At 36.1% G+C, this 21,847-nt stretch overlaps 1 protein-coding gene across 4 annotated transcripts in view; it reads right to left on the reverse strand.

Annotated features, from left to right (window-relative positions):
- BBS9 (Bardet-Biedl syndrome 9) overlaps positions 1 to 21,847 on the reverse strand; it is a 291,982-nt gene that overhangs the window by 251,985 nt on the left and 18,150 nt on the right. For all 4 annotated transcript variants that reach the window (XM_048299201.1, XM_048299191.1, XM_048299181.1 and 1 more), the window contains exons 6-9: positions 9,791 to 9,965; positions 6,167 to 6,251; positions 4,336 to 4,519; positions 2,919 to 3,048 (exon numbers count right to left, since the gene is read on the reverse strand). In XM_048299201.1, coding sequence (XP_048155158.1) covers positions 2,919 to 3,048; positions 4,336 to 4,519; positions 6,167 to 6,251; positions 9,791 to 9,965 — 574 coding nt within the window. The remainder of the gene's footprint in view (positions 1 to 2,918; positions 3,049 to 4,335; positions 4,520 to 6,166; positions 6,252 to 9,790; positions 9,966 to 21,847) is intronic.

Consider the following 21,847-nt stretch of genomic DNA (forward strand, 5'->3'; position numbering starts at 1 on the left):
TCAGGCAGAACACCTAAACCATTTTCTTCAAGAGTTTCAGCTTCAGTGAGAATGTGTTTGCACAGCCATAACTTGAAGGATAACAACATAGGACAAGCAAAAATATAACTGTTTAAGCAGCCTTATCCATGGGAAGATAAATTTGTACTGAGACAGAGATCTAAGTAGTTTAAATTAATTGAAATTGTCAGTGTAAGTGGTTACACTTCTGAAGCAATCCAGGCAGTGCTAAGTATGTAGGAGGGCCCTTGACATTAAAAATATGTCAGAAACTGTAATTAATATTCATTAACAGAACTAGAATATAAACTTTCAACAAAATAAGGGACAAGCTTCTATAACAATGATGAGAACTGAACTTCCAGTTCAGACTAGTTATAAAGACATTCGGGTAAAACCCAGAATAAGATAAACTCTCAAAATTTTGCCTACAGTTCAAGTTTCTGATCACAAACTTTTATAGCAAATTTGCAATTTCCTGACAGAGAGCATTCAGGTTTTAACAGCAGGCAAAAAAGTATCATTTAACAGCTTAAAAATACATAACTTTTAGAGTGCAGTATCTGAAGATGTTCTAAGTAACCGCTTGTCTTTGATTCTATTTTTCCTTTCATGTTTCTGAAAATGTGATGGAAATCAAGCAGTTTATACTGGAATTTAATCCCAAATGTTGTAGTAAATTATCTTTATTTACATACTGGTATTGCAATAGAGAAATAATGTGTTTCACGTTATTTTAAGGGGAAAAATCAATTCATAAATAATAAGGAGGGGCATACACTAGAATCACAAGCTGCTTTTGTGAGGCAATCACTACTTCTGCCACAAGGGATTTACATAAAATAGCTTCTAATAGGGCTTTTCTTATCCAGCAAGGCAGAGTTACACCTTAGAAGTAACAGACATTATGCCAAGGAGAAAATACAAATGAATATGTCTGAACTGTAGAGACAGCTGCTTTCAGAATGCTCCATTTGCTTTGTAAGTATTATTGTTTTAAAAGTGAAGAAAGTAATTAATTGGCATACATCATATTTAAGGCCCTTCAGTCTTTCAGCAGTGTAGGATTAACAACTCTATGCTTATTAAAGTCCTTAATATTATTTATGTTACACTAGTGCTGTGCTCAGAGGCCCCAACTAAGACTGAGGTCTCTCTTGAGTACAAGAAAATCATTATCACATTGACTCACAAAGAACTCCCTTTCAAATTATTTTTAAGAAACACCAAAACAAACACATATGCCCTGTTTAAGCCAAATTACTATCTCTACAAGCTTTACTACAGTTTAGCTGTTTAGCTCATGTTTTCTTTTTTTAATGCCAGAAGGAAGTACAAGCATACTGCATATTTTTCAATAGACAGACAAAAGCATAGCTCAGAAACACACAGCCCTGGACCTCTTCCTGCCTTTCAGGCCACTGGGTGTAGGCACACAGATGTTCCTTCATTTATCAGTACCTCTATAAAGAGGTCTGCATAACTATATTGCTGTCTCTCTACCTGCTAAAGAACACAACCCCAAGTCAAACCCTGGCATTAGTAGCTCTGTGGGAATTCAGAATCTAGCTAGCAAACTGAGCTGGGACAGATTTAGGCTCTCGAATTTCTCCCTAATATCAAACTTCTGAGTGTTGAAGTTCACAGGGAACAGGCAGAATCTGCATAAACATTTTAGACAAATTATTGAAACAGATAATTCAATATAATGAGTTTCCAAACAAGTAATTGTATATACAAATGTTAGTACAACCTGCTGTTGTAAAAATCAATGGTTTTTTTCAAATTTTTGTAAAGCAAATATTTTTCCCATACTTCAAAAGCTCTACTGTCGTATCCTGCATAATTAACTTCTGGGTTATACTAAGTGGCCCAGTGAGACTGTTCATTATATTTCACTTGTTAAGACCTGATGGATGAAAGCCAGCCCAACTCTCTCCAGAGTCTAAGAAAAAAATAAACGATGAATAATTTAAAAAAAAATAGGTATCTATTAGTAACAAACAAAACACAAATATCCCTCAGATTACTCTGCACAAGTCACTAAAGCTACTTAGTCAGATGTTGCATTTCCTTTAGTTTGGAGGTAAAATGCTGGGTTTATGGTCAAGTGTTTAGCAATCCAGCGTATGTTGGCCCAGCAGCCACCAGCCTGCTGGGGATCAGAAGATTAATGTGACAAGGATCCTCCTACTGCATCCTCTATGGTCATAGGCACTGGGCAACCAGCACCCAGCCCAGCTCTGGGGGCACACAGTACAGGCAAAATTCAATTGTATAAAAACACTGGCTGAACCTTTCTGTAGTTTGCTTATTTCAGTTACAGTCTTGGTGCAAGTTTTAAACATGTCCTAGCTTCTCTTCGCCCAATCCCCCACCCAAACAGTTTTTCCCTGATCTGTCTTATGGTTCTTTTACAAAAAGTTTTGGTCTGTTGCAGTGCAGCCCTGGGCAATTTAAACAATTCCTTAATTTCCATAATTTAACACTGGATTTTAATAATCCGTTCCAATAAATAATCTCTGGAATGCATATGCTTTTAAATGCTTAATGAAGAACAGATTTTCAGTGAGATTCCCTATTTTCCTGTCTCAGGGAAGGTCCTTGCCAGATTGCACAACCACACTTTTCATTCTTTTGCAAAAGAAGCTACTGGACTGGAGCTATGAGACTCCAGGTTTAAACCTCACTCAAGAAAAACACAAAACCTAAAGCACAATAGAGCAATTCTAGTATTGTTCTAGTACACTCATTAATGAAATGAACATTTTACAAAACAAAGGAACAACACTTAGAATTTTCCTTTTAAAAGTTACCTTATTTGTTACATTCCTCAGAATTATTTTTTAGGATCTAGAAGCAAATTACACAACCAGAGATTAATCTAAGTAAAAAGTAAACTTTAACAAGTTACTTACTGAAAATTCGCTACTTTTACTGAGACAGGAATGCAGGGAAGTTGAGTGGCCCATTTCAATGTAACATCTTGATAAACATTCAACATTTTACTGTGGTTTGCAATTAAAGTGTTTATTGTTCCTTCTTGCACTGTTCAAAGATTAAAAAAAACATTTAGGTTGAAAGATTTTTTCAAAAGCCAGAACTTTTCTTCGAGGCTTATATAGTTATGTTTTCTTTTATTTTTAAGCCATTAGTTATTATAAATTAATTTAATATAAAGTGTCAAAAGTTAGGAAAGTTACATTGACACTAACCAAGGACATATGTAATTAATTATGGATACCAATTTCAATTGCATATTACACAATATATGCCACAACTTTCCAAGGTTCTGGCCAGCCATGTTTGGTAATTTAAAACATGACAAACAAAAACTCATAATGGCCATGTTGGCATGCCAAGATAAATATGACAAAATACACATTGATTAATATATCTGCTACTTACACTATTCATTAATTCATTAACTTGTCAATACCAATTAAATGTCTATGCATTGATAGGGTTTATTTACAGTATAATTCAAATCAGAAAGTATAATATGTGAAAATTGATAAGATCAAATTTATAAAGACTAAAATGGTATTTTAAGTTCAAAAGGAGACACAGTGTCAAAAATTTATGAGATTTTTTTTTAAACATTAAAAGAGAATAGGTATTAAGAGTCTGTATTTATAACCAAGTATCTAACCAAGTTGTTTCCACCAATGTAGTAACAATAAACTTTGATTTTTTTTTTAAGAATCTGTAAATATCAGAAGGTCATAAATCAAAAGGTTCTCAAATAGAAGGTCCTCAAACACTAGTTTATTCTTCCAAAGACTGTCATTCTTCTGTGTTTGTTGCTTTGATAGCCTGGGCACTAGACAAGTACCTCAATTTGGTGATAAGAAAATATTTAGATTCTAAAAATTATGGCACTTCACAAAAAGTAACATTTGAAATAAACTTGCCCGGTTCAAAAAGAGAGCTCCAATTTCACATCCTTTCTACAAATCATAGAAATACAGAATCATAGAATGGCTCGGGTTAGAACGGACCTTAAAGACCATCTAGTCCCAACCCCCATTACCAAGGGCAGGGACACCTCCCATTAGACCAGGTCACTCAAGGCCTTATCCAACCTGGCTTTCAACACTGCCAGGGCTGGGGCAACCTGTTCCAGTGTCTCACCACCCTCACAGTAAAGAATTTCTTCCTAATATCTAACCTAAATGCCATGGGCAGGGACACCTTCCACTAGACCAGGCTGCACAATGCCCCATCTGCTTATTCGGAAAAATATATTTATTTAGTGGGGGAAAAAAAAAATAAACAACTTTTAGTTCTAAAAGCAACCAAGATAAGGTTAAGAGGAATCTTCCTTTTACAAACCTGAACAGTAAGGAATGAAGCAACTCGGACTGTAATCAAGTTTTTTCATGAATCGTATTTGCCCATTATCCTTAAGGCAAAAGAAGTTTCTCTCACCAAGCACAAAAACAGAAGAAACTCCCTGATTAAACGAGACAACGCATATATCCAGTGCTTGCTCTCCGATGTTTAAGACCCAATCCACCTTCAAAAGAAAAAACATGCTCCAGAAATCAATTGACAGCTAAAGACACATTAAAGACAAAACTTTGAGAAGGCTCAGAACTAATCAAATTACATATCATTAACATAGATAGAAAAGCAAAATCAAGGTCTTTTTCTGGATGAGAATTATCCTCTTATTCTGAGGGCAGTTTGTAACTTTCCTTAAGGTGACTCAAGCAGCAAAAATGTCTTCTTTTTAAAATAGTCATGAATTGTTGGCTATGCAGTTCAGCTAAGTATCTGCCTCTGTATGTGTCCTTGGTTATTAAGGACAAGGATAGGGAGCAAAAGGCAACAACTTACTCTACCAATACATATACATGGAAAACTAGAAAAACATTTTAGGTGTGTAAGCCAATATTTATGCTTGCAGTTACTCATGTACACCCTTTAATCTGGAGAATGCTCATGTATGTCATAGTTTGTTTACTTCTCCAACTACATACATTGATATAATAAACAACTACTTACAAATCCTACCTCACCTCTCTTTAAACAATACTACTGCTTATTGATACATTTCATTGGGTTGTTTCTTCAGCTCCTCCGAGAAATTTCAACTAAATACACATGCAAAAAATGCTTTTGACTTCTGCCAAGCTGGTTAAACAGAAATTTAGAATTTCTGAAGTAAAAATATATCAAAGTTAACTGTCAGCACTTCCTATAGGAACAGTATCAATCATTTCACTTAAAGAGCATAGGATGTGTCAGCAAATATCCTGGCGTATCTGATGTATGAAACTGGAAGTGCCATCTTAAAAGTTAAAGGGAAAAATCGAGATTATTAAGTTTGTTTCCATGTATGCTTCACAGTTTAGATTTTAAAAAACTGTTTCATTTGCAGTATATCTGATGAAGTCTCCAGATTTTTTATTTATAAATTGCCTTCTCCTACTTCTACATGTAGGATTCAGCCTACATGTATTTGAAAAATTCTACAATTAGCCAGCTTGAAGGAAGATGCTCTCCCAATACTTTACTGCTGTACCCGAAATATGCTGAATCTAGCATTTTATATATGCAGTATATTTAGCAGACAAGCAACTCTACTGCAGGACCACAAAGAATTAAGTTCTCTTCCTCTTAAGAGGAGGCAGATCAAATATTAAACAAATTAGTGACAGAGACCTCCAGAAGACTATTGAATCCACAGGTTTTTGACAAAAAGAGTTCAGGACACTGACTATTTATGGAAACATTTCACTGTGAATTTTTCTCTGAGTACAAAGGATTCCCCAAGGAGAATGAGATTAACTTTCTACAATACAAAGTCACAACTAGACTTCATTTAAAAATATAAGCAATAATTCAAGTGTACCTATTTATCTGTTTTACTACAGTGTAGGTTCTGTATTACGAAGATTGCCTTGGAAATAGTTATCTCCAGTGCAGTTCTCTCTTTTTCTTTTCTCATTAGAACAACAGCAAGTTTTAAGGCCCAGCCTCAAACAACTGAGGCCCAAAGAAACCTTAATAGAAATCTACTGGAGTCATTCCATTGCCTTTAGCAGCAACTGGATCAGGTCCTTTGTCAGCAGACAATGTTTCCATTCCTTACTTAGCATCGGTCATTTCAATATTTGTGCAGTGTTCATACAGGGTACGTAACATAAACAGGTTTTACCGCAAGTCTTTTTCCAGAACTGAGTTTTTGCTGTTTTGTGTCTTGTCTCTCATCAGCATCTGTTGCAAATGCCAGCACTTGGTATCTGTTACAGGCAGTTTAAAAAGATTAAAAAAAAAAAAAAGATATCTTTGTAGTTAATACCTTTGCATTAAGTAAGAAATAAAATACAATTATCATGAGTATACATACACAGTAAAATCACAGTCTAAAAGGATGATTAGAAAGTCTGCTGCAACATATCTATCATCAGCAAAGATGTTAAGACTAATATTAAGAGCAGAATAGCAGCTAAGTATAAAGGTAGAAATTAAAACAAACATTTCTATTCAGATTTCATGCGGAATTAAAATAAATTCAATAGTCTGAATATTAGAGAATAGAAATACAGACCACAAAGAAGAAACCAATTATCAAATTGTGAAATTGGAATTCTAATATAAAATGACTTTTTTTGCTCCTATTAAGATTTTTAAAGACTTCCTAAGCTACTCAGAAAGTCTGCTCTATCTAATATTTTAACTGGCAAGCACCTCCATTAAGTAAACTAAGTGGTTGCAATCTAAGAAACTTCAGTAAACTGAAATCATCAGGTGGCACATTTAGCAGAAGTTGGAAGGTTTGTGGGAGGTTTATTATTTTAACTGCCAACAAACCATACTAAGAAAAATTGGCAATGAAAACACTTGAACAAAAGATAGCAACTGGCATGAAAGCTCTGCACATCTGTCCTCTTCACACCTATGCAATCCTCAGTGGTCAAACTGTGTCCTCATTGATTCTTTTGTAACTGTTTCCTGAATTTGTGCTGGTATTGTAACTCACTGATCTACCCCACTTCCTGTGTATGCGCATAGATAATCTGTGAAATACAGAAGTTTTCTACGTAAGTGAAATAAACAATAGAATGAGACCCAACATAAACTTATCCAAAAGACAGCATTTATTTCTTGAAATCACGGAGTGCCATCAGCTCCTAAGCTTAAACCAACACAGTTCTGAATGTTCCAATTCAATCGAAACTAACAAGACGTATTTTTCTTCACTGTCAAAATTAGAGATTTAAAATGATAACAACAATATTCCTCACATTTCATGCATGTATTGTGGTGTAGCAAAATGATACAGCATAATGGCCATATAGTAAAACACAGGAAGTTCCACCTCAACATGAAGTGCTACTGAAGGATTTTAGTTTCTAAAATTGTTTTACTTCCAGAAGTAAACTATGTACTTGGAGGCAGAAATTTAATTGCTTAAGGTGAATGCTGTGACCTAGTTAATAATACTAAGAGAACTGCTTTTAGTACAATTAGGATGTCTTTAACTATCCTCTGTATGAATAAATTTACTTCCCTTTTTCAGTTTAACACATTTATAAGAGAAGTTGCAGATTTACAGAATCATAGAATCACCGAATAAGTCAAGTTGGAAGGGACCCAGAAGGAACCTGACCTAACAAAATTTTCTCTTTTCATGGTATTTTACTGATAGTCTTGGAAAGCACCTTGACATTTTATTAACTAATCAGAGACTTAATATGAAGGTTCCAAATCAAGTTCACATCAAACAGCAGTACATACTGATATTTAAGTACCAGCTACCTGCAGAGTCTTGCATGAAAAAAACCTCAAGCCACAGAGGACCAACACAAAGTTTCAATTCAGTTATCACATCAAGCATATAAGAGGCATTTTGCTTTTAGATCTTGAAAGAATTCAGGATCAACACAATAAAAATTGCTTTCAAATGAAGCCATTGATCTGTAAGAGCTATAAGAAGATGGACAGTTTGAATTTTGGCAACTTGTTCTGCTAAAAACACTAAATAGAATTGTTGCAATTTTTATTCAATACCATAAAAATAACCTCTTCTCTCCCTAGCATTTCCTTCACTTTAAAAGAATTACTTAACTCTGTTCTAATATCCCCATAATTCAGACACACACTAGAGATTAGTTCCATTAGTGTCTTAACATTTGACACTAAAGACCAATAACCAAGTGAAAAATTCCTTTAAAATTATATCTTCGCACAGCATGAATGGCACACTTTTGAATTAGTAACAGACTGATGAAAAATTTTAGTCATATTTGTTGTAAAGGTCAAGAATCTGAACATAAGGAAAACATATGAGATGTTCATTTTATAGGAAAAAATGTTTCTTTATTCCTTGACAACATTAATAGATTCTATTATAATTTTATTCTAATACTATATTAGAATTTTTACTCTAATTTCTTAGGAAAACTACAAATTTTCCATTAAATTACTTTTACTTGTAACATATATATCTTGTCCTGCATTAAGCAAACAATACACGATATCTATAATCTGATCAATCTTAAGCAGCAAAATAAAGAGTATTGCCTGAGAACTACAGGTGACAGAAGAGGGTAGTGTGACAAAGCATTGTGTTCAACTAACATTCCCTGGATTAGATTCCCAGGGCATTATTTATAAAAAGGGGCATTCTTATTTTCTTTAATATATATTATTACCTCTGAAAAAAATCATTAAGGTACTTGTCACCCCATTACTTCTGCATCATGAGATTCCTCTGAATGGCAACCGTATCTTTCCTTTCTATATTAGCCACTTCCAAAAACTAGACATTGTCCTTGAATTTCAGGACATGCATTCTGTCCTACTGTCCAGGATGAAGATGTTAAGGAAATACTGGCTCCAGTATCATCGTCCCTTATCTTTGGCTGCTAGTTAGAACTGTGAACAACTACAGCTCTGTAAGCCTAATAGCTCTGCCACTTTTTCATCCATTTTAATGGGTGTGGATTTTTGTCATCACAGGTAGTAGTTCTGCCCTAAACATCACCCCACCCCAATTTACTGCTAAGCCTAGAGATTCAATAACCCTAACATTATTCCTCTGTGAGAACAAGGGTCTGCAATAGGGAAACGCCTTGTTTGAGGAAGGCTTCACAGCAGACATCCACCGCAATGTCCCACTGTTCAAGCATCCACCTGATTCTAAACAGATGGATACTTGATAAACTCTCAACATGGTGGTTGCATCAGAGAGCCCCATGGATTCAAGCCACTCCTCCACAGTAAATACAAATGCCCCCTTGTCTGTCTTTCAAAATCTCTCTCATTCTCTTTCTTATTCTCTATTAAATTTTTGTCTAGTTGGCCTTATGATACATAGTCCCTGTGCTTGGAGGAAGTGCAAATGTCTTGCACAGTCTTTACTTTCCATATTGTTCTATTTTTCTAAATGTTGAACCCATAAACTTAATACGGTGACAAACTAAAATAGCTCACAACAGTTTCATCCATGTTCCAACACTGAAAGCACAGGCTAGACTGAACTGAAGCAGGGAAAAACCTGACACTTGGGAGCAACATAGCCTTGATAAGCTAGCAGACTTAATACCTTTATAAAAATAAAACAGGACCATAAAGTCCTCAGGACTCACAGCACATTTTGTTCTATGACTGTACCAAGACAGTAATCACTCAGCAACACACAACATCTTTCCTGCAACTACCTGCTTTTGCATACTCCAGTAAAGGCTTTAAAAATTAAACAAGATTACTTTCAATGTGTTTACCTAGTAAATGATACCACCAAAGTACACTATAATTACTAAACATAAACACATACTTGTAACTCTCAACCTGTTGACAAGAAGACACTGTAATGAAAGAGTCTGTGCGCGAGCTGTAAGCCAAGGGACCAGGCAGAAGAAAACCAGGTAAAAACCGGCCAAAAGCGTAACTTTCTTGTTCAAATAACATGAGCATCCCATCCATGGACTGTATGCAGATCAAATCTCGACCTAAGGGAAGCAACAAAAAGACATACAAAGGAAACAAAGCAATGTATTTGTGTCATTTTAATCCTAAAACTGTGAGGAAACTAAAATTATACATATAAGTAATCCTAACAAAAGCAAATTTTCATTTATGGGAGTGTTTATTATGAGGAAGAACACTAAATATTCCAACCTCGATAACAGCTTACTTTCTAAAATAAACAAACTAGATTGGGGGGCGGGGAATAACATTCAGAGTACATTAAAAAAAAAAGGCAAGATATTTTGTTTCAAAACAATACTCCTAAGGATATAACTATTACTATTTCAGTTTAAAGAAATGTTTCAATATTCCCAAAATGCCAAATTATTCTGGTTCTTAAATGCTTCCATACCTTAAAAGCAGTCATAACAACTGTGGTTTAAAAACAACCAATTCTATTCTTTCAAGTCTACTTAAGCAACATAACAGAAAGTCCTACAAATATGTATTGTTGTGAAAATAATACCATGGTAATGTCTTCCACATTTTACATTCACATTTTCTGTCTTCAAGGAAAGAAAAAACAAAAAAGGATCCAACTCTGTATTACCAGCAAGTCTAAAAATAATACCAAATACAAAATTCAGCTTGGAGTAAATTACTTCAAGCCTCATGCATTATTCAGCAGCCACAAGACATGACTTAAGAACTGGCTCATCATGCCTCAAGTATACCAATCTAAATTCAAAGTCTCATTGGGAAGATTTCTGAGATCAGAAGATGATTATGCAGTTTGCACTTCATATGCAAGGGTGACAATTCGTGCAAACAATATTTTTCATGCATTCAAAGAGAGCTATACCATTAAGACTAGCACTTCCTGAAGCCGATAGATGCATCTCTCCTGAATTCATAGATAAGCCTTTATCTAGCAAAGACTACATGAAATATTTGTAATTCAAAATGTCTATTCACCTCGATCAAAATACTCTGTTTTGCCTCAGGAATGATTCTGTATGCATGAATGACCCAAATAAATTGTCTGTTCACTAAGTTCCACCCTCAATCCTTTAATAAGTTTTCTAACATAGGAAGGTGAAGTAAAACAAAAATAGACTAAACCTTCATTCTTACAGTTCCGGAAAGGTAACAAAAGTCAAAGAAATATTCAATATCTGAAAAAGCAGCAAACGTACAGTGCAAAACATTGTTCATCTTCACTGTGATTCTTCACAGAAACTTTAACTACTTAGAAATAAATAGCAGTGTAAAAGGCCAGAAAGTATGTCATATTACTTGTCCTTGTGATTGAAATACACAATAAAAACTTAGCTTCAGGTAAAAACAGAAAAAAAAAAAAAAAAGGAAGATAAAGCAACAGGATCCTTCCTGCCTCCTTCATCTCTTTTTCAGATTTTCCTATTTTCTAAGAATTAAGATGTACAATCCTTTTTTCCAGATTCTGCATGTAATTCACAACACGTCATAAACCCTATTACAAATAACAACCATGTGATAAGAAGGACATTTGAAAGTGCAATTCATGTTGTTCATTTGGTTGAGGCAAAGTTGAATCTTTCAGTCTCTAGTGAAAAGACAAGAGGAAGACAGACTCTTCTCTGTGGCACCCACTTACAGAACTAAAGTAAACAGTAACAAACTGTATCACATTAAATTCTATCTGAACATAATTTTCTTTTTTACTGTGAAGGTCATCAAACACTACAGCCCATTTTCCAGAAAGGCTGTAAATTCTTCTCCCATAGACATATAGAAAATACAACAGAACACAATCCTGAGCAACTTCTAGCTGAACCTGCTCAGGGAGTGGGATTGGACTAGGTCATGTCAAAAAGAAGAATCATTCAAATCAGATATTCAAAGAAGTCATTCTGTCTTTTATCTCTGAACTACTCTGTGGCATCTATGGTAGATTTCTGTTCCTCTAAGATGTGAAATTTCACAGGGTTTAGTCCTAGCACATGCTCCTGATCAGAAAAGAGTAGGGAAAATTGAGAAGTTTTGTACTGGTATGCTATCAGTGTTAATGACACCCAGCTTCCACTTCCCAATAGTTGCTGAAATTATTATCACACTGCTGATGCAGTCCAGAAAGAGTATGAGTGAGCCAGCTGTACAAAATAATGATTAACCAGTAAAAGTTCCCTTAGGAGCTAGTACAAACACTGATATCCAGTAAAAGGTGCTAGCCCACTGGTTGCCACCACACTCTCTTAGGTACGGTTATTTTAAAGCATAGTTATTGGCTACTACAAATAACTAGTGGCATTTTTATTTGACATGCAAGAAAACAGTGCTTCATAATCCAGGTGTCTGTGTGACCACCGTTATTCTACCTCTGTTACCTCAAAATCACATATGTTCACATTCAGCATCAGGCTTACTGCAAACCCTCTCAACACTTTAGATAGCTAACTGTTCAGTTCCACTTCTACTTTACACCTTTATCAAGAATGCAACCCTGTAAGTCTTGGTATAGAGAATCTTCAAATCCCCTTCCAAAGTCTCCTGTGCATTCTCCTACCATCAGTAGCGTGCTACAGAAGAAATCTGCAGCTGTCTGACAGCCCTATTTCCTGAATTTTAACTTTCAGAGTCTAACTTTGGTGGAATTCCCTGGCACCTGAACCCTGAAGACAAACTGATTACAGATAGCAGCTTGAAATTTTTATTTTAAAAGGCACAGTAGTAGAACACACTTGTACATTGGGTTTTTTTTAAGGCTTCTTGTTTTTCATCTTTTCTTCCACAGAAAGATATAAAGTTGGGGGGGGAAAAAAGAATGAAAAATTAAAACTCTGCATAAAATAATTTAAGTCACCAAAAAAAAAATAACAACAATATTATGTATATTTAAATTTTTACTATGTTACTATTCCATTTTGAAAAGTTCAAAACATTGCTTGATATAAGATCAAAAGTAAAAGACATTTAATTGCAAAGTGAATGCCCCTACTACCACAGAAATCTTACCTATTTTGCAATAGAATTAAATTTCAGGTACTCCTGTATACTGATGGTAGTGAGAAAACTGTCTCCTAGACAACTGCTGACCACAATCTTTAGGGTTTAAGATTGTCTAAAATATACAATTAAGTTGTTAATTTCTACAGTTTCATCTCTTCTGATGAAAACTATAGCAGATACAATAGATACAAAGTGATAATCTAGTAGACATATTACAATTCAAATAACAGAAAAAAGTAAGTCATTACAAGTGCTGAGGTGTTACTGCTTAAGTAACAAATAGCAATAGCTTCTGTTCTTCTCTATATTATAAATATCGATCTTATTCTTACCAATTCCCTAACATCATGAAAGTGATGAATAGAAACACTCCTGCAATATGTATGAAGCTACTACATGTCATGCCAAACATAGAAGCATTCATCTTTAGCATGCACAGTCCCCAACCACATGCAAATATCTTTGTTAAAATCTCTCCTGTTTTAACAGTAGTGACACAATTGAATATGACATGACGTAATATGACAAGTTCTTCAGAGCACTCCAATGATCCCCAAGCACACTGCAGTACTGAACTGTACTGTCTAGAGAAACAGAGGCACAAGACTGAATCAGCAATCACTCTTTTGGCCTTTAAAAGCATAGCAGCACTTCTTAATATACCCACCACTTTGTTCATCATATTTGTGTTGTTCCTACTCACTAATTTTCAAATTTGGATTTTAACTAGCTTGTACTAGTGGATCAAACACCAGTTATCCAAACAGGTAAAGCATAACTAAAGAAAATTAAATTGTGTATGAACTTTTATTTCCCAGCTTTTTATAGGTCAACTTATTTCCTTCAGCCATTTGTTTTTAATGTGTAGCTAGTGAATGGAGTTTTTATGTTTCACTTTGAGAAATGCAGTCTTCCAAATACTCAACCAGAAACGTCCATTTCAAAAAAGCTTATTGCAGCCAGTTGGCCTTGCCAGTGACACATTTATAAAGTGAAAATATAAACCACAGTGTTTTCTGCATATCAGATGGAATCACTTAGTGTACTCTACATAGTTTCAGCAGTTTGTATCTCAAGAGGAATGCCCCTTAGCCAGAAACTGCTACTTTTAAGCACAAGTTTAGCTACTGTTGTTTTGTAGTTTTGTTATTCTAGCAGGATAGGAATATATTTACATCACACTTCTAAGCCACAATGTTTTTAGAGCTAATGCAAAGACAAAATGAGAGGCAGGTGGTAGTTCTTTGAAATAAGCTTCTAATTAAAGCTATTTTGGAGCTCAAGTTTTTTTTGCATGTTAATGATTTCCTGTACTCTGAGCTTCCCCTCTGGCACCAAATCATTTTCATAAAACGTACACTACATAATCACAAGGCCTGAGCACCACATGAAATCAGGCAATGAAAACTACACTGGGATAAATTGGAAATCAGAAAAAACTTCATAAAATTACAGAGTTTAGGAAGATGTCAGCAGAGAAAACTTTAACTGCCTTCAATGGTAATCAAATACCTCACTAAAAAAGCCTACATGGAAGGGAGCATCAATGAAATAAAATTAAAAGACAAACTGGCATTTACAACACACTCAGGAGCCTAAGAGCCCTTTAATGATACATGGGAAATGTTTTCCTAATACGATAAAAAAGTGACCAGTGAAGTGATACACATAAACTATATTCCCACACATGGGAAGACAAGTTCCTGTCCTGACTTGAAACAAGAAAGTATGTTTTCCTTTTCCTTTATCATTGAAATTTGCCCCTGAAAATTCTCGCAGCATAGGGAACACAGACTTCTCCAGCTCAAACCCATTTTGGAAAATTCTACTTGCTGCTGAGTGTAGCTCCTTTAGCAAAGCAGATCTGGGGCAACTGTGAGAAAAGAACTTCAGGAATCAGGTCTGATGAATGGAAAAACCATTTGAAAATAACTTGAGCAGTTCTTCAAACAATGTATGGCTAGTAAAAGGCAAGTCTTACATTACCTCCCTAACCCGGTGCAGGAAGCACGTGTCACTGTACATTCAGAAAGAACTCTGAATTTGCTAGCTTGGTGGTCTGGTGGCTGCTCCTTGCATAACTACAGAAGGGATCAAAGTTCAGGACTTCAGCTGTGGCCATTCATCCTAGGCCAGAGGATCTGACTGCCAATACCCTGAACACAAGCAAAGAGGAAAAGGAAAATTGCCCTGCATCACTCAGTGCTAATGCAAGTACCCATCCCAAATGATGCACAAAGTGTACGCATGTTCCAGCTGACACTGACTGGGTGCTTTCCTGCTGGAATTGAAAAATCACTCCAATGGGAAGGAAATAAAAATAGAGTAGTGGACAGGAAGAGAAAAACTTTAAGAGAAACTAAGGAACGTGTTTTAGGAAAACACTATGTCCTTATTCTACTGATGTTAGCTTTAATTATTTCCTAATCCGTTCTGGATATTAAAGTATTGAAGTAAAACATATTCCTAAGTCCCAACACAAGAGATGCTCTCTCTGTAACAGCACTCTGTGTAAGGAGCCTCCCTGGTCAAGTTATAGTAAAACATGGAGTCAGAGCTGCCACGAGAATAGAAAATAGCCTTGTTTCTCTCATCCATCAAACTGTATTCTCTCTACCTAACCTCTTGTAGATTTGTGCCTGCCATAAAACATAAGGAGAATTTTAGATGGAAAGGGAATCTTGAACTACTGAAGTATCTCCAAAGGCAAATCAGCCCTCACTCACACAATTCATCCCTTAGAGACCTGTTATACACTCCTTTGTTCTTGATTCAAGACTTACCACAGAAGATGACATAGTTGAATTATGCGACTTGGGAATGATGCCTTTAAATCTCATATTAACCTGAGGTGATGGAAGGACCCTTAGGAAAAACACTAGTATGCTTCAAAGGAGTAGGACAGATCAGCAGGCAGCATAAAGATCCCAAAGTATCATAGCTGCAACCCAACTAAAATTCCTACTGAAAGAAACATGGTATTTGGCACTGTGTAGACACGACAGGTAAAGCCTCTTCCCCTAAGCAGACTATAGTACTAAAATTTGTTTATTACAACCTCTATACTAAGGAAGTAATTTTTTCCACATTTAAAAGTGGATGTTTCCACCTAGTGCAAGAAATTGTCTCAGGAAAAATGTTCAGGCAGCTGTGAAAGCAGTGTCACTCAAAGTTGCTCTCTTTTTCAATGCAGAAGGTTAATTATAGACAGCATAAACAGGGGAGGTCTTGAAAATGGTTGCATGCATAGATGTAGCCTGAATAATAACGATTCATGAAGAGATGGTAAAATTCTTTTCTTAAAATTCTGTTTGTTGCCATAACTTGTTCAGTAACTACTTTTCAGGCCCTAGCAGCTGCAGAAATCTTCTTCTAAGAGCCTTGCATTCATATAGGCATTACAACACTGGCATATACTTTTTCTAAAGCAAGTAGGAGAAATTCCAGTCTTTCTGCTCTCAACTGAAGTTATACATCTATCATACATTATATAAATATTATAGAACATCTTACTGAACTAGCAAATCTCCCACAAACAAGTACTGTCACCAGTTGCCCTTCCAAATGAGTAACATTTGACTGAATAGTTCAGGCACGTGGATGTTTTTAGTGAATCATAAATCAACAGCAGACCTTTCACTGAGTTCAGTTGAAGTTGAATACATGCCCTATTTTTCAATATTTTAGGTACTTTCAAAAGTTATCAGTAAGATCTTAAGTCACCACCATAAAATAAATGTCAACTTTAAAATTCCATTTAAAACAGACCTGAAAACTTATAACCAAACAGACCTATATGATCCCACTGTTAAAACCCAGTGAAATTCCCCATCTTTTCTCCTACTTCTCCTTTTATAGTCTCCTAAGACTAAGAAGCTTCATGATTGCTAAGCATTTCCCAAAGCACTTTGACGTATGAAGCTCTGTCTCACGGAGGATGATGAGTGAGTCAACAGCTTATGGGTTAAGATTGAAGGGCAGACTAGTGACAGTGTTGTGGGTGATTGCTACAGGCTGTCTGATGAGGAGGAGGAAACAAACAAGGTCTTATACAGACAGCTGGAAGTAGCAGCACAGTCACAGGCCCTGGTTCTCATGGAGAACTCCAACCACCTTGACATCTGCTGGAGGAACCACACAGTGAGGCAGAAACAACCCAGGAGGTTCTTGGAAAGCACTGATGATAACTTTCTGACACAGATGGTGAAGGAGCCAACTAGGAAAGGTGTGCAGCTGGACCTTATACTACCTAACATGGAAGGTACGGTTAGAGATGTGAAGGCTGGGGGCAGCCTTGGCTACAGTGACCATGAGATCATGGAGCTTAGTATCCTGTGAAGAAGAAGCATGTCAATGAGTATCATCACAACCCTGGACTTCAGGAGAGCTAATGTTGGCGTCTTCAGTGACCTTCTTGAAAAATCCCATGGGAACGTGCCCTAGAGGGACAAGGGGTCCAAGATAGCTGGTCCAAGCAGCTCTATGGAGAAGGACCTGGGGTGAACAGCAAGATGTCCATGAGCCAGCTGTGTGCCTTTGTGGCCAAAAAGGCCAACAGTATCCTCGGATGCATTAGGAAGAGCACTGCCAGCAGGTTGAGGGAGATGGTCCTGCCCCCCTACTCAGCCCTAGTGAGGCCACATCTGGAGTGCTGTGTCCAGTTCTGGGATCCCCACTACAAGAGAGACTTGGAGCTCCTGCAGCAGGCCCAGGGGAGAGCAACAAGGATAACTAAGGGATGGGGTCATCTCTCTCATGAGAACAGGCTGAGGGAGCTGAGCCTATGTAGCCTCAGGAAGATGACCAAGAGGAGGCCTCATCAATGTATATAAGTAAGTATCTGAAGGGAGAGTGTCAAGAGGATGGACCTAGACTCTTCCCAGTGGTTCCAAGCAACAAGATGAGAGGCAATGGGCAGAAACTGATGTACACAGGAAATTCCACCTGAACATGAGGAAAAACTTCTCTACTGTGAGGCTGTGGCTTAGCACTGGAGCAGTCTGCCCAGAGGGATTGTGGAGTATCCTTCTTTGGAGATATTCAAAAGCCATCTGGACACAACCCCAAGTAATACACTCTAGGAACTCTGAGCAGGGTGGGTGGATTAGATGACCTCCAGGGATACCTTCTAACTTACCCCTTCTGTGTGATTATTTACTAATTTTTTGAGCTAAAATATTGTTAAAGATATGTGGTGAAGAATAATCTCCAGAATAATTGCAGTCACATCCAAAGAACTCATTGACAATTATTTATAGCAAAGTCAGATGGTCAGAAGCTTACAACACAAAAGTGGGAATTTACTGTAGAGTATTAGATGAAAGTCCAATATATCTTCAAGAAGTTTCAAATATACCCTAAAAAATTAGAAATAAACAACTTGACTTAATTTGCTAAAAAAAACACCACATAAACACAGCCACTTTTCACATTCAAGTCATTTGTATATATATATCCTAGGCCAGTAACCAACATACAGAAAAGATTAACTCTTACTTTGTGGTAAAATGAGTCACTGAATTACATCAAAAAAAATCACCATCCTACCATTTTCCTTCTTGGCAGTCTCAGAAAAGACATCACAGGTTTAACAAGCAGGAACAGTTTGTTATCCTACATTTTAATACTGTTGGAAGCACACTGTGAACATTCAAATGATGAGGAGTTGGCTGTGAGGGGCTGATCGCTGATGGGGGCCAGGCTGGGCGTCAGTCAGGGAGTGCTGAGCAACTGTACTGTGCATTATTTGTTTATCTTGGGTTTTATTTATCTCTTTTTTTTATTGCCATTATCATTATTATCATACTTTATTTCAAATTTTGAACTGTTCTTGTCTCAACTCACAGGTTTTACCTTTTTCTGATTCTCCTCCCCTTTCCACCAGGGTGATGTGGGAGAAAGTGAGTGAGCAGCTGTGTGGTACTTAGGGACTAAGCTACCACAATGATGTAGTAGAGTGATTTTTGATAGGAATGATTTGCACCAAACATAATAACCCAAAATAAAATTAGTATAAAGCATTATAGCTTGTACAAGATACATTTCAATCCTCTAGGAAAAGCAGCTAACAAGGGTTTGGTCACCCTCCAAATAAATTCCTATAGGTTAGAGACTTTTTTTGTAATTGAGTAATCATTGATGACCACTAGAAAAATAAACAAAAGCTACATACACACACTTCTGAAAGACCCTTTGAGAAGACAAAATAGACTAAATAGTTAGAAACTAAAACTGCATTATTTTGGAGGAAATATGGGTCAGCAAACAAATCTTATAGACAAATGCATTCACATGAAATGCTGGAACATTTAAAGGAGAAAGTACATATGTAAATAATAAAGCTGTACATAGGTTTTAAGTAACAGAAAATTCATCATGCCAAACTATTTATTAGACAGGGTAATAACATATACTGCATTTCTAAACTTTAGAGACAGCATCTCTAAACTGAAATAAAACATCTGATGTGATCTCAGGCAATTGACTCACAGGAAACCAGAGAATGGCAGGCAACAGCACTAAGAAGAAGAATCTGGAGATTGGAGTAGGACAGTGAATTAAATATGAGTCAACAATATGTCACCAAAAAGACAAAAGACAGATTGGGTCATTATTAATATATATGTGTTATTAAAAACATATGAGGTAATTATTGTTCTGCCTTGGCACTCACTGACTCTTGGCAGGAGCACTGCAGAAGCCATAACCCCCCCACATGTAAGATACAAAACATTTTATACTGCCAGTGCACAGTGACTGCACACTTTTGGGTACCATACTTCAACAAGGGAAATTAGAAAATGTATCATACAGAATTTACCAAAGTTTTGAAAAACAAGTCTTTCACTTACAGACACAACTGCTCCCAAAGTTACGTATTTCTGCAATTGGTTTTACTTCACTTAAATTATAGTGCTTTTTTTAAATAAATTGCAGATTAAGAGATTAATCTAGCAATTCATAATTAAGACAAAGTTCTGGCATACTGAAGGCAATGAGAATTTTTATATCAGTTAGGCTGTGATCATTAGGCTACAATCATTACTGTTAAGAAGAGCTGAAGAAGGTAAAAGGAAATGGATGGTAAGAGATTCAGAGAATATTTTCCTTGATTATTTTTCCATTCACATGCTCAATTTAGAGAAGAGGTTCTAACTCCCTTATTAATAGAAAAAAAAATACCAAAACACTAACAGTTTTCCAAAGTTAAGTGAGAAACCATTTAAAAGTAGTCATCAGCAGATCTCTTCCATGAAAAACTTTCAAAGCCCAAACCTTTCAAAAAATCTGTCCTTATGCAGAAGCAATTTAACAGGAAGGCAACAGTTAAATATTCTGTTCCTTAATAGAATTAGCCAATAAATCAAAGTCCAAATTTATACTGCTCCAGTATTTAAACATAGTCATAAGAATCATTTAACCTTACAGCATAAAACTCAGCTGATAATTTTTTTTCTGACTAACACCTAATAAAATTTATTCTTGCAGAATTGTAGAAAAGTTAACCACAGTCTTACTGTACAAACTTCTTACAAAGTTTCCTGTTACAAGGCTGCATGGTTTATGCATATGTTGTATTTCATTATTTTAAAAAATTCCTCCATATAGCACCCTCTTTGTTGTAACACTCAAATTTACTTTGCCTCTAGGCCAGTCCTATAATAAAAGTAAAATGAATTCAAGGCCATTTGATGAGAAAAAGATAGGTTCAAGGTATTTTCACACTTTTTTGCTTGTAACTTTTTCACGTCAAAGCTGTATTTTCTTTCTTCCTTCCCTTTGCTTTTATTGGTACAGTATCCATGAAACAACTTCAAATAAATCAGAACTACTCTGGAAGCCAACTTAAGGCATGAAGGTTTCAGATGAAAAAGTAAATTTCAAAGCCTGTGCTTATTAGGGGAATCCAATACTAAATCATTTATCGACTCATTTGAAGAGTTATAGAAAACCATGATTAATTCACTTATTACTTAACTATTAGATAATGCAAGTGTGTGGAATCACACAAAACAGTAACAGGTGCTTTCACAGTGCAAAACCATTATCTATAAGTAAACGCCATTCCAAAATAATTCAGCAGCTAAGAAAGCAAAGTTATTAAACTATGCAGTCTGCCACTAAATAAAACTAGTATTCTATTCAAGAGCAACCCAACAGATTCTGCCCCCCAGTGGCAAGCTATCATTATGCCTTTTCCTGAGTTCTTAAGGCGAAAAAATCTTAAAAATTGAAAAAAAAAAATTTTAAATGAGAAAGAAAACTGGAAGTGTTCAGAGTGTTTATACACCTTAATGTTAAACCCACCTTAATGTACCACTTACACCCTGAAGAACAACCACAGAACTCAATCCTCACCTGGGAAAGGGCATCCTCCTACTACAGCATATGATCCTTCACACGCTTCCTAAGCACTTCAGAGAGCAGTTCAGGAAACCTGCACTTCATTCACCAGTCCTCAAAGCAGAGAACTTTACTATTCATTCATTACACGCCGTTGTTTGTTCATATATGAGCTGCTATCCTGCCCAGCATTCAGTCTAATGCACAACTGACCACAGGAAATTTATGTGATAATCTGTAAAGCTGCCTAAGTTTCAAGTAACAGTGGCTTTTTTTAAAGCCCTTCTCCACTCTTCACATTACTTCAGCAGAAATTTATTGCATATACTTTCCTCAAACATAAGTCACATCACTCAAGGCAAACAAGGCAAAGAATGAAATTGTGGCCTGATCTGCAAACTTTTTCAAAGAAGTAATAAGGGCACTTTTCTTCCACTATAAAAAAGCATAATACCATCATTTCTTGTAAGCAGGCTCCACATCAGTAAATCTCTCTTTTTAAGAACAGTCAGGCACAAGAAGTACATTGACTCTTTCTCAAGATATAGAAGGACTTAGGCTAACAGCTGTAAGGTGGCTAAGCCCTAATCCA

The sequence above is a fragment of the Corvus hawaiiensis genome, chromosome 1 (genome assembly GCF_020740725.1).
Source record: "Corvus hawaiiensis isolate bCorHaw1 chromosome 1, bCorHaw1.pri.cur, whole genome shotgun sequence".
In the NCBI taxonomy this organism is placed as follows: Eukaryota; Metazoa; Chordata; class Aves; order Passeriformes; family Corvidae; genus Corvus; species Corvus hawaiiensis.